Source organism: Eulemur rufifrons, chromosome 9 (assembly GCF_041146395.1).
Source record: "Eulemur rufifrons isolate Redbay chromosome 9, OSU_ERuf_1, whole genome shotgun sequence".
Classification (NCBI taxonomy): domain Eukaryota; kingdom Metazoa; phylum Chordata; class Mammalia; order Primates; family Lemuridae; genus Eulemur; species Eulemur rufifrons.
Window position 1 is genome coordinate 45,523,175 of NC_090991.1, and position 13,939 is coordinate 45,537,113.

A 13,939-nucleotide genomic window follows, 5' to 3' on the forward strand; every position below is an offset into this window, starting at 1 on the left:
CTTTTTCTGTTATTTTGTCTTACTTTTCTCTAAAAGGTAAAATTGTAAATGCTATAATTATAACATCTCCCACCAGGAAGGGATTTAGATGCTGATCGTCATCCAGGCTTTTGCTTCTCAAACGGAGGGAGTGAACAAGTACCAGGAGTGCCTGAGTCTACCTACATGTTTCCTGGAGGGTTGGATTCACTTGATTATGTTGTGGGAAAGCAAAGTAGTTTTACTATTGAGGTAACATTCACATTAAAACAAACATAGACTTTCCTGTTTTGTAAGATGCGAAGTTCTCATGAATTTTTAAGATAAAATAGGACATTTCAAAGAAACTTCCAGCCTGCAGAGGCTGCTTCAGGCTATGCCCTCAGATCCCCCAGGGGGTACTATTCATTTTCACTGCTGCTAGGAGTTTGGTGGAAAAGTTTTAAAAGCACGTATCCGGTCTAATCCTCACATTTTTATAATGAGGGAATTGACTGACATTCAGAGGAAATGAATGATTTGTGCCTTCTGAGCCTCAGTTTCCTTCTTCAGTTTTCATTTTTAAGCCCCTCCCTTATAGAAAGCATCGTGCCAGGAACTGTAATGAAGTGAAAACAGCAATGTAGCATTTTAAAATATCTTAGCCAAAGCGCAGGCGTAAAGTGTGCAGATGTGGAAAGAAAAACATCAAACACATGGGATAAATGCTCACACAAATATCCTGTAAAGCCTAAGCTTTCATCAAGATTTCCTGTTTCTTTCCTGTATAACCCATTGGAACAAAAAGACAATTCTAATTGTCTTTTCACAAACCTCATTCAAGTTGGAAACAAACAACTTCAAGTTGGAAACAAACAACAAGCAGGCATGCTAGGATTTCCTGAACTATGGGGATTTTTTTGGCAATCCCATTATGTCATCCTTTAATCTTATATTTTGTATCTTCTTTTTTCACTACAAAGCCTTTAAAGAGAAATGTGGTTCAGCAGATCTACAAGTGATCAAATTCTCCAAGAAAGAATAAATGCTTCTTGTCAATGGTTATCAAAAATACTGAAGGGCCAACCTCTTACAAGCTACTGTTATATGAAACACACTATTTTGGTAGCAAAGACAAAACAAATTATGCAAGATAAGCAAGTGGGAAATTTTAAATTAAGATCTTTTGGGATATTTAAAAATCAGATAGCATGTGATTCTCAATCCTTCCCTTTGTAAATATATTAGTCTTTAATTATCTAAGTAATACGACCTAAAAGCATAAGCTTCTTTTAAAGAGACTATTTGATCTACACTGGAAAAGGAAACAGTAGAAAGCAAGAAATAGAGGAAACAGGGAAGACACTCACTAGCACAGGTTTCCAAGAGGGTGGAGATGTGTGGCCAAGAGCCATGTCACTGGGTGGAGGTGTTGGCCTTGGAGAGGAAGGGCAGGCTTTTGCTGTTAACTAGAGAAGAGAAGAGAAGGACAGATGCATAGAAGTGAGCAGACCTGTGGTAGGCAGGTGAGAATGTTCTTATTACTGGAGGTTTTTCTTTGTGAGGTAGGAGGCAAGATCATTTGCTGACGATGGCGGAATCACATGGATAGGAGAGCTGATGCAAGTGGGAATTGTTTGAAATTATTTTGGTGAGAGTAAGACTGATCTGACCAGAAAGCCAGGTAAAATTTCTCTTCAGTATTGAGGTTCCAGATGAGGTTAATGACCATGAATTTGTGGGTCTCTCTAAAATCTCTTCAAAATGGATTTTTATATGTTTTATTGATTTCTAAATGTGAATTTATTGTACATCCAGTATACTGCTTTTATTCTCTTTGCCTTATTCCTCTTGCTCAGCTTATCATACTCTTTTTAAAAGTCTTTTCTGTTTGGCCTTTCTTTTTCCAATTTGTGATAAGTAATTTTGAGCCCCAAAAACATACATATTAACTACTCGAGTGCTCCTCAGTGGTGATCAAGACAAATACAATCTTTGATTAAATGATGCTCTCAGTCTTTCAAATTATTTATTTCAATAATCCCCTAATTTAGAGACTGCAACTAAACTACAGGTCACAAATTGGTCCTGCAGGCAATAGGCAAAGTACCAGATTCCTAGTCCTTGGGCTGCTAGAATCAGAGACCAAGGCAATGAAGCTGTGGAGCCCGGCTCTCATTCCAGGCCGAGGGTTCAGAGCCTGGACTTATAAAATGGGCATTGATATTTAGTGAAAGGCAATCGAAGTGGGGCCTCCTCTTCCTTTTCCTTTTCTTCTTCTTCTTCTTTTTTTTTTTTTTTTTTTTGAGACAGAGTCTCACTCTGTTGCCCGGGCTAGAGTGAGTGCCGTGGCGTCAGCTTAGCTCACAGCAACCTCAAACTCCTGGGCTCCAGCAATCCTCCTGCCTCAGCCTCCCAAGTAGCTGGGATTACAGGCATGCGCCACCATGCCCGGCTAATTTTTTGTATATATATATTTTAGTTGTCCATATAATTTCTTTCTATTTTTAGTAGAGACGGGGTCTCACTTTTGCTAAGGCTGGTCTCGAACTCCTGACCTCGAGCGATCCACCCGCCTCGGCCTCCCAGAGTGCTAGGATTACAGGTGTGAGCCACCGCGCCCGGCCTTCTTTTTTTTTTTTTTTTTTTTGCTTGAAACTTTTCTCATCTAAGTTAAAACAAATTATACCTTTATCTAGAAATTTTATCCCACTTTACCTAGAGTGGAAATTAAGAGGGCAAAGGTGAAGGCAGTTCTTCTCATAACTATGGTATGAAGTGTTCATGTTTAGTTTCAGAGATACTCTATTTAAAAATTTTTCCTAGATGATGATATGACTAACTCATTATTCCTTCTCTAAATACATGAAAAATACAAAATTGAAACAATGCCTTCTCAATCATTCATTATTTAGCACATGTTTATCGAGCAATTACTTTGTGCCAAACACTGTTCTAGGTGCTTAGGATATGACAGTGAACAAAATAGAGTCTTTACCCTTATGAGAGAGGCAAGAAGCAGCACCAGCACTGCCACTACACATGCACGCACACGCACACGCACACGCACACGCACACAGCCCTCTCTTTCTCAAAATATGATGTAAGGTAAGGTGAAATAATGATAATTGCTATGAAGGAAAATAAAGCAGGCAAAGGTGTTTGTGAGTGAAGGGGCTACTTTACATGTTGTTATTTTATATAATGTGTTATTGTAGGTAAGGTTGTTAGTGAAGGACTCTACCAAAGTGATATACAAATTAAGACCTGAATGAAATGAAGGAAGAAACCATACAAAAACTTGAGGTGAGGAAGAACATTCCAGGCAGAGGGAAGAGCAGGTGTAACAGCTATGATGATGGTTGGTTAGTAGCCAGAATGGAGCAAGCTGGGGAGAGAATGGTAGGAGCCGAGGCTAAGAAGAGGGCAGATTATATCAAGTCCTAGGGACCAGGGTGGGAAGCCACTGGGGCATTTGAGAAGGGTCTGGTTTGCGTTTTAAAGAGATCAGTGTCCCTGCTGTGGAGCACTGATTGCGGCGAAGGCAGGAGAGGCAGCAGGGAAGCCAGTTAGGAGACGATTGCAGTAGGCTGGCAAGAGTAGGCTGGGATGAGGGGGGTGGTGAGGGTGATGGCAAGTGGTCATATTTAAGATATTTGGGTCATATTTTGTAGGGAGGACTTGTCAGTCTATGTGAAATGGAATGTGAGGCAAAGAGGTAACTCAAACGGGACTTAGACGTTTTCCAGCTGAGCAATCCAGTGAATGGTGGTAATAAACACTGAGACATGAGTGGAGAGCAAAGACAGAAAGTTCCAGGACTGAGCCCAGGGGCACACCAACAATTAGAGGTGGGGAAGAGATGAAGGAAGCAGCAAAAGAGACTGAGAAGGAGCAGCCACTTAGGTAAAGGAAAAACTTAGAAGGGGTGATTTCCCATAAGCCATATGCAGTAAGTGTTTCAGGAAGGAGGAAATGAGTAACCATTTGTTTCAGATGTTGCCAAAAGAAGAACTTAGTTGGGGACTGAGTACTGACCATTGGGTTTGGCAAGAAGGTCTTTAGCCCCCTTGACATGACCAGCTCCAGTAGAATGTGGGAACAAAAGCCTGAATGATATGGGTGGAGATAGAAGGGGATGTGAACAACTTTTGGGGAGAATTTTTGAAAGAAAGGAGAACAGAGAAATGCATGGTAACTAGAGGAGTATGTGGGGTCAAGGGAAAGTTTTTTTTTTAATGAGATACAGTAAAAATGTTTTTGGTGATGAGAGTGATCCAATGGAGAAGGAAATATTGATGATGCAGACTGAAAGGATAATTGTGAGAGCAACAGGCTTAATTTGGCAAGAGGGGATGGAATCCAGTGCACAGATGGAAGGATTCTTCTTAGAGAGCAGCAAGACCAGCCATCCGTTCCAGCCACAGGAAAGGCAGAGACCATGCAGGTGGACAACCCAATTTTATGATGAGCAAGATGAAGTAGCTCTTTTCTGCCTATTTCTATTTTTTGGTTGTTCCTGAATGCTACATTGTTCCAGTCAAAATGATGAATAAGTATGAAGCATTGTGGTAGGTGAGGTACAGAAAGTAAAAAGAAAGCAAGGACATAGTCCTATAGATCAGAGAAGTTTATAACCTGGTTGATCTTTTGTCCTCCTAAATGCCATGTTAGCTGGCAAACTCGGGAGATTTTTATATTTCAACAGCAGAGATGTACTATAATAGGTTAAGACAAATGCAGATTTCATCAAGAACTTGAATGTGTTTTAGAGAAACAGACCTAAGGTAAAATAACTTAAATTATACAGTTAAGACATGTTTTTTCCAAAAATTTTGAACTCCATTGATAAGGGCGGATTCTTAATTAATTTTCTCAGTTTGTGTGGCTGGAGTTGACCATCATTAAACCTCGAAAGAAAAAACCTCTTAAAACATTTAACTATTTGAATCCTTCCTGAGTTTCAGCTGAGATTTGGCAGATAAAAACACAGAAAGTAATAGCTAATTTTTCAAAATGTGTTAAAAGCTCAGGGTAGTTGCCACTCATCACCTGCAGGTGCTGTGTAAGTATTTTGAGGTATTAAGTAGGAAAGGTACCCACAGAAGACAGTACTTGCTTCCAGTGCAGGCTTGGTTTATCAGCTTCCTAGTTGCTGTTATGTTTCCATCCTTTAGTTCTTGATGTATCATGAGCCTTGGGAGCTTCAGCAAACAGTTATCCTGGCCATTAATGGTTGACTGGAGAGGAAACGGAGTGAAGAAGCAGTGTGTACTGGCTGGCCTTTGTACCATCTCTAATAGCAATTATCACAGCAATTAAACTGTTAAATAAAGAGAACTTGCATGGCTAAACTGAACTGTGGATTGACAGATTTCATGGATAGATCTTTTTGTTGTAGCAAGTATTTAATATTGGAACCACATGGCTACCCACAGATGACACATGCTATTTCTGTTCTTGACACAGTGCCTGCTTTTTACTATTTTTTGTGCCTATTTCTATAAGATGTTGTTCAGAAAGATCACATTGTGATACTTCTTATGCCAAAATGTAATTTTCCTCTAACTCCAAAGACGCAGAGAAGATTGCATGTCCTCAAGTTTATCTTTAAGGAATTCTTTATTTTTCACATAATGGAATATCTAATAGCACATTGTATAACTGCAATTAATAAAAAAGATTTCAACATCTTTTAGTAAGAATATAAAATCAGTCTAGTGACACCGTGCTAACTTTACAGTAGGCTGTGTCCTACTGGAGCTAAATTTCTGGAGCTTTAGAGAATTTAGAAATTTATTTCAATATTTTAGGTGTGCTATTTTGCAAATGTAAATTGCTTTGAGACTTGACTTAAAGATGTTAAGTCCATTCTCATTAAATGGAAATTACCAGGGCCTGATGTTCCTGTTTCTTAGTGTGGATCTTAATGCCATGAGTGTAATGAACTATATAAAAGTAGTACTAAATTTCACAACCAAGAAGCAAAAGTTTTCCACAGAGAGCTCTGGAGTAGGATGTGGGATGATGTGCAGGTGTTACCTGGCAAGCCCTATAAATAAATCCCTATTAATAGCCAACACTTTAAAGCAAAGTATCCCTTGAACTATTAGTCTGATGATGAATGTAATTTTTGATAGAGTTTGCAATGTTTGAATGTCTTTTATCTCTCTTTTTTAAAAATGTAGCATGTTTACAATAGTTTGTGATTTTACTAGGTGGTGGTCTTTTCTACTGCTTCCTTACTGTTCCAGTCATGCTGGAACTGCCTTGACATGGTATTGAGGAAAAGTCACAAGTATCAGGAAAATGAGCATATGAGAGTGATTTTGTAACTTTAGTCAGAGAACCCACCCAATGGGAGGGCCTAGATGATACTGCCTTCACTAGAGTGCTGAGGGTACACTGTTGGTAGGGGCACCAGTGCCCTTAGCAACTTCATGGTGGCTTCCTCTGTATTCCAGGGCTGCCAGTGAGAGATGCTGCTGTGGAACTGAGCTGCCTGCTTTCAACAAGAAGATAGGGTGCCCAAATAGCAGCTACCACATGAGACACTCACATCAGATGGAAGGTAGAAGTGACTGCCGTAATGGGCAGCAAGGATAGACTGGCAGTCAAGGTGTCTTGCCGGAAGGGCTCACGCCTGTAATCCTAGCACTCTGGGAGGCCAAGGCGGGAGGACCATTTGTGCTCAGGGGTTCCAAACCAGGCTGAGCAAAAGCGAGACCCCGTTTCTACTAAAAAAAATAGAAGGAAATTAGCTGGACAACCAAAAATATATAGAAAAAATTAGCCGGGCATGGTGGCGCATGCCAGTAGTACCAGCTACTCTGGAGGCTGAGGCAGGAGGATTGCTTGAACCCAGGAGTTTGAGGTTTCTGTGAGCTAGGCTGATGCTATGGCACTCTAGCCCGGGCAACAGAGTGAGACTCTGTCTCAAAAAGAAAAAAAGATGTCTTGCCGTGCAGGTATTTGTGGTGATAGTGACCATGGTGTTCTGAGGGATACGGTAGACAGAGAGCCAATGAGAATAAAACTTGGTTTGTACAACATCAAGAAAAGAAATCTAGAACTGGTGACTGAACTTTACACAGTTTGCCACTTCAATGGAAAATCATCGTCCTCTGATAAGTTTCCAGATCTAATTCAGTTGATAGCCCCAGAACCCATTTGTTTGAAGGGAGACCACATTCTTTAAGACTCTTGCAGCACCACCACAAGCAAATATTCCAACAGGAGCTGTTGCTGTTTGACATGGTAATTTACTGCACACAAAGAAGAAAGCAAAAATTCTAACTCAAATATTATCTTCCAGAAATGACTGATGTTAATCTTAAGTGAGCATTATTCTAGAAATTTCTATGAGAGATAGATAAATAGAAGGATAAGTATATATATAGACAAAAGCAATTTTTAAGAAACAGAACCATGCTACATTTGCCATGTTTATTAAAATATTAAATGTAATTTTATGTGAAATTAGTTTAAGAAGGGAAACTGAAAGATTTCTACAGTTTAGAATTACGTTTTTTCACCACATCAGAGATGATTTCTTAGAATGTTGAGAAATAGAAATTAAAAATACATTGAGGTTAGAATAATTTTTAAATTTTATGTTCTATTTTGAGGATATTAGGTACTTCCTACTATAGAAAAATAAAATTGAATTGCTTGCACTTCCTTCTGCCCACCCCTACCACTCTATTTTGTCAACTGCAGTATTATCGTACATTGTTGAGGTTTGTAACATTTATAATCTGTTCTATATCCATAATTCTCATAGTTATATAGACTTAGTTTTTTATTTACATCAATTTATGTGCTCACCACTAGGACTTTTAGCACAACTTTATATCTGAGTGCTTTCTTTTGATCTATTGACTATTGAGATTTCATCAAGTAACTTTTTCAAGAAGGGCTGGTAGCTGTATTCACTGCGTTTTTGCTTGAGGGCCACTATGTGTTCTCTTGTTCTGGAAGGATAGCTTGGTTGGGCATACAATTCTGTGGTCATCCTTTCTTCCCCTGAAGCTTTGTATGCATTGTTCCATTGTCTTTTGGAACTAAACATTGCTCTTAAAGTGGCTTCTCTAATCATTTCAAGTATTTTTTTTCCTAAAGTAGTTTGGGACTATCGTCCTTGAGTTCTTTATGTTTGAACTTATAGTATGCTTGAGTCATTCTTTTCATCAGTTGGAATCAATTTTTCTTGGTATGTAGAGTGTCTTTTTATATACTCAGCTCTTTATTCATTTAGGGAAATTTTCTGATATCCTATTCGTGTATACATGAATTTTCCTTTCCTATTTTCTTTCTACATTATCATCTCTTTCCTGGGCCTTTACTGTGATTGTCTCAAGCCTTTTGCCTATGTTGGTAATTTAATTTTCAGCTGTTTATTCAGCTTGTTGTTGTTTTTAATTTAGAACTAACTTTGTGATGGAGCTGTTTTGGTCCTTAGTTAATTCTGTTATCTTTTTGTCTTTGAGTTCTTCTTTCATTGCGTTCCTATTCTTATTAAGTTCTCCTATAACACTAATTGGTTTTGGTTTTTAAGGAATGTTTTCTCTTCCTCCAGAATGATGGCCTTCCTTCCTTTCTTCCTCCCTTCTTGTCCTCCTCTTCTTTGCTAAATTTATTTTTTTTCCTCATGTAATGTTTTTACTGTTTTCCAGATGCTTTTCTCCCTCATCTTGCTTGGGCTTGAAGTGAGCAGCTCTGTCCAAGTCTACTATGTGTACTGGTATAATATGCATGAATTCTTTTTGACTGCTTTTTGGTATTTATTTTGCAGCCTGTTTGTCTTCCTCTGAGTTTCATTTTGCGGGCATAGGTATTTTTTTGTGCTTACTTTTCTATAGCTTGAGATTATGGTAGGGATGTAAGAGAAGACCTTAGTTGGAGTTCTGAGCAACTTTTGTTAGAGAAACGAATATCTTCTCTTTTAACAATTTCTTAATATCCTACACCAGGATTTGCTCTATGTATTGGAAGGTGTTTTCTTTTATTATGGGAGCTCCAAAGCTTATATTCTATCAGAGAGAATTAGCCCCAGTTTTTCACTTTCCCAGTTTTATATATATCTCTCCTTAGTAGCCATTTTTACTTCATTGAGATTATCCTCTTTATCCCTCACCTAGGCAGAAGAGGCAATTGTGAATGATACATTTTCATTCCATTTATCTCCAAAATTGAGGTATTAGAAAATATTTCTTAGCATTATTTCAACTCACCTGTTCTACTTCTGGGGTGCAGGGACAAAACAGTATGTCTCACCAAACAATATCAGAATCTTCTCTTTCTTTCCTTAACTACCACCTTTTGAAATTTATGGCCAAGATGTTATTCCTCTTTTCCTTGTTTGTTTGCTGTCGGTGAATGTTCTTTGTTTTGTTTTTAACATTTGTTTTTATTCTTTCCACAATTTTCAGTTTCTCCTGCTATATTTACCCAGAAGTTCCAATGCCTACATTGTTTAGTATGAGGCATTATTTGCCTTGGAATACAGTTACTCTATTGCTAAAATCGTTCCTGTAACAGCTGAATGACCAACTGTCAGGCTATTACAGGGAAGGTTTTTAGATGAAGATTAACATTTTACTAGGTACCTCTAAGTCCCTCCAAACTCTTAAGCTTCCATATTTCTATTCTCTTAAAATTAGTGCAATTATCATTGAGCTGTAGGACAGATCTTCCCCTAGGTCTTCTAACAGTAGGCTCCCTGTCTTCCTCTTTTTCTAGCCAGAGAAAATGGAGGGCCTTTCTCCCTACTTCCTATAGCTTTAGTCCATTCTTATACCATGCATTGTAGAATATAGATTTTGTAATTTTGTTATTCTTGAGGTTATTTTAGTTAGTATTGTGAACTATAATTCCTCCTTTTCAATGTGTTGTGGTGCATTCTATCACTTCTATTGGTCTGGTATTGGAGTTTCTGACATTGAGGTATATTATTGGGATGTTAGTCTTCTATGCATTGTGCATTGAGAACCAATGACTTTTTCCATCTCCTTTGTGCGTTTCTTTATATGATTATTAAAAGGTTTTCAGGCCATATTTTCTAGCACTAATTTCATTGTAAAACAGTTATCAGAACTTAAAATATATATTCCAAAACCCCCAGGGACTTGGATATCTAGTTGCTCTATCTTAGTCGTTCTCAGGGCCTGGTATGTGCTCCTGCCCTTGGGTACTTACATGAAATTTCAGTTCGAATAATTTAGTCTGTGATGGAGGGCTATCCTTTCAGGGATTCAGAACTTCAAAACTTTACTCTTGAATTTCAGGTTCAGAATGTTTTGGGGAGTAGCATAGTGAGTAGAGTAGGACCCTATTCGTTTCCTGTTTTGATCTACAGAAATGGCAATTTCATGCGGGTCAACCCAGTTCCTAGGCATAAAGCTAGGAAGTTTTCTTATCCAAACCCAAACCACCAAGCCACCAACCCAGCATCTCAAGGGACTGACTGTCAGATGCTACCAGATGCTTGCATATGAGGGCTAATCACTTCCGTTGTCCTTGGAAGACGTGCCAGTCTGCTTTAATATGTTTAGAATGGGCATATACCCAGGATTGTTCTCTGGTCTACAGCTTAATGCTTTTGAATTAGGGAACTTAAAACTTTCCTTCCTGTATTACAGGGAATCCTTTAGCCAACCTTAATTAAGCAGGGACCTGGTGATGGCGCATCCTATTTCCCATTGTAGCATATATCATGGGTCTGGACTCCCTCTTGACTTAGAGGCTGATTGACCACTTAATATCCATCCTTGTGGATGCTGTCTGCTTTTACGTCCTGTATATTTTCCATAATTAACCACCCCCTGGTCACCATTAACTCCATTAGACGTTATTGCCAGTCGACCAAAAGTATCTAGTAGTCTAATGTAAAGAAGATAAGCTACTTCATGTTTACCTTTGACATGTGCCCACAATTAAAGGACCACCTGGACAAGTCCAAAAGACTCTTTTAACATTTATTTATATGGAAGGAGCTAGAGACCAGTAAAACTTTGAATTTTAACACAGATTCACTTTGATAATGGCCTTTGTTATTATGAATACCATCATCAAGATGTTCCCAGAACATTAGAATTTTTCCTCTGGACTCTACCATTTATCTGGAGAAGACACCCTTGCCAGAAGTTGCTGACAATGAGGAAACGTAGGCATAGACCAAAAGAAAGGGGTTATAATATCTAGAAGTTTCTCAAGCAATGTTGTACTGAGAAGACAAGCCTGAGCTATTTCACTTTAAAATGCTTCCACAGCCTTGAAATTTGTTCATCACTGAGCAACAGGCCTTGGAAAAATAACAAACTAATGATGATTTCTGAACATCTATTTTTAGGCTTGGAATTCTATTATCACTATTTCATTTTTTTTCCTGATTTTTAAAAGTGAATAAATTGAAATTTGAGCATGGGCATGGTCATTGCTCAGTCTATAAGAATACTAAAAATGACTCAGTTTAGAAAGTTACTATGGAAGTGCATTATTACTAAAGCTTAGAATGAGACAGCATCATTACGAATGATCTCATAGCTAGTTCTAGTCATGTGTCTTTTCTTGGGAGAAAATTCTGTAATTCTTCTGCCCCAGTTGTAGATCACTTGATTACTTTTCCCTAGAATATTGTACAATATCTTGCTTTCTATTAGCTTTAAGTTACACTCCTCCCAGTTTTTCTGAGGCTTTCAAGAAGATCTCAGTAGATCTACCTCTTACCTCTTTTCAGTGTGTTACATACTTAAATGATTTTGATTAAAATTTATAATTTTATTATAATGATTCTTGATAATATAACACTGAGTAGAAATGATAATGTGTCAGAACTAAAAATATTCCAACTTAATAATTCAATCACTTGGCTTCCTAAACAAAATGCCATAATAGCAATAGAGTTTTAAATTCTCTCTTTTGTTAGGCTTAACATTGTAGCTGTGTGAAACACAGAATAAAATGTACACACATTCATTTTAAGTAATCAAAAAACCTTTTTTATACTACTTGGTGCGGTATATATTAGGAGAACATTTTTATACTTTTCTTTCTTCTAAATAGCATAGTATATGTATGAGTGGTTAGAAATTTCTTATTGGTTTTCCGACTCTCCATTAACAATCACAATAAGAAAACATTTGAAACCTATGTTTTAAAGCAAATTTAATTTGTGTTTTAATTCTTGTTTTACAATTAGGGGATGAGAATTGCAAATTTAAAAAGAAAATAACTTCTGAAAGTGCAGTGTGCAGGCCTGGAGAAATGAATGCTATAGCTTTAAGATAAGGTAGTCTGGTGATTCATTGCACGAAACAAGATCGATTTGGAGCAGGCTCCCACTGTTAGCTTTTTTGAAGATGGATTCTCACGCCGAAAATAACACAACATATTCTAGATAACAGCAGTTTTTCCCCCTGAAATCCACCAAAACTGAAGAAAAATCCAAGTGACTGTTCTTAGCAGCTGTGTGGCCTGGAGTTCACTGGGGAAGCTGGCTTCCTGCAGTCCCCTATTCATCACCTGCTTCAAAGACAGCCTGGCTGGCTATAGTTTGCAGGCCAGGTAGGGTGCCATTGTGCACAGTCTGGGAGGATTAGTATCAAAGCTGCGGCAACCAGGCCCTTGGTCTCGGGCTGCCATTCAGTCTAGCAGGGAGAGGCTAAGACTGGCCAAGGTCACAGTCTCCAGTGTGGAGTGGACTGGGAAAGGATCCTGAGAATAGAATGCTCTTTATGAAATCATGGCGCAAGCTTGCAGCACAGCAGGTGCCCTTCTGGAACACATAACATCTGTTTATGTTGGTATACCGTAGCTGACAACGAGATAATAGAGCTTTGAAATTTATCATTTTATTTTTGAAAAGACAACTGTATATACAATAATCCAGATGCGTATTTAGCTCCGATCTTTTATTTGAAAATCATAAAGAAAACTCACCGATTTAAGTGCTGCTTTTTACGTGTACATATTTAAGCAAAAAGCAAAGCGTACTGACTATTAACCATTTACAACCATTGTTGATCAGTAATACCCAAATTCTTGGGGAGGAAATACCTAGCATTCAACATAATTTTTTTTAATGTTCAGACATTTGTGTCAACAGATTGCAGAAGGATTTACTGAATATGCCCAACTATTTTGAATATGAGGAGGTTTAGATAACCACCCCCCTCAAATAAGTGTATTTCAAGGGTGAGGTAATAATGACGCAAAAATAAAATTTTCAACTTGGACAAATTAGAGAAAAATTAAGCTGTACATGAGTTGTCATGACGACAAGGATGTTCTGTTGATGAACTGTCCTCCTCATTGTCCAATCAGATAGTAGAGCTGAAGCTGGAGCATGAACAGGAGAAGACGCACCTATTACAGCAGCATAACGCAGAGAAGGATAGCCTAGTCCGAGACCATGAACGGGAAATTGAAAACCTGGAAAAACAGCTTCGCGCTGCCAATATGGAGCACGAAAATCAAATTCAGGAGTTCAAGAAGCGAGATGCACAGGTAATTATCAATAATATTTGATAAAATGGGTATCTATTTTTAAAAAGTCATCAGCGTTTAGTGTTTTCTTATTATTCTTGTTGATGCACGCTGTTTGATCATTTGCAAAACTGACATATAAATGTGATTTTTTTTTTTTTTGTTTTTCTCACCCACCCCCCTGTTTGGGGGATGAATAAGGCTTTAACTACAGAAACCACAGGTAGCCAGATTAAAAATCCCATGGCGCGCTATAACTTGGCCCCTTTTTTATAATCTTGTCTCAGTTCCTTTCATGATGGATTTTTTTTTTAAGGTATCTGCCCCTTACCCCTCCCCTCAGCCTTAGCAAATCCCTAAGAAATATATCAGCCTCACTCCTTGCTTTTTGTTTTAATCTCTGTAGGTAATCAAGCAGCTGTTTTAACATTTGCTTTTCCTTCCCAGTGTTGCTTTTTTCATTAGACTCTATATTTGATTAGATCACTCAGATGGT

At 38.2% G+C, this 13,939-nt stretch overlaps 1 protein-coding gene across 4 annotated transcripts in view; it reads left to right on the forward strand.

The window, feature by feature from the left end:
• The window catches only part of CEP112 (centrosomal protein 112), a 376,462-nt gene that overhangs the window by 150,613 nt on the left and 211,910 nt on the right, over positions 1-13,939 (forward strand). For all 4 annotated transcript variants that reach the window (XM_069481637.1, XM_069481639.1, XM_069481638.1 and 1 more), the window contains one exon: positions 13,282-13,464. In XM_069481637.1, coding sequence (XP_069337738.1) covers positions 13,282-13,464 — 183 coding nt within the window. The remainder of the gene's footprint in view (positions 1-13,281; positions 13,465-13,939) is intronic.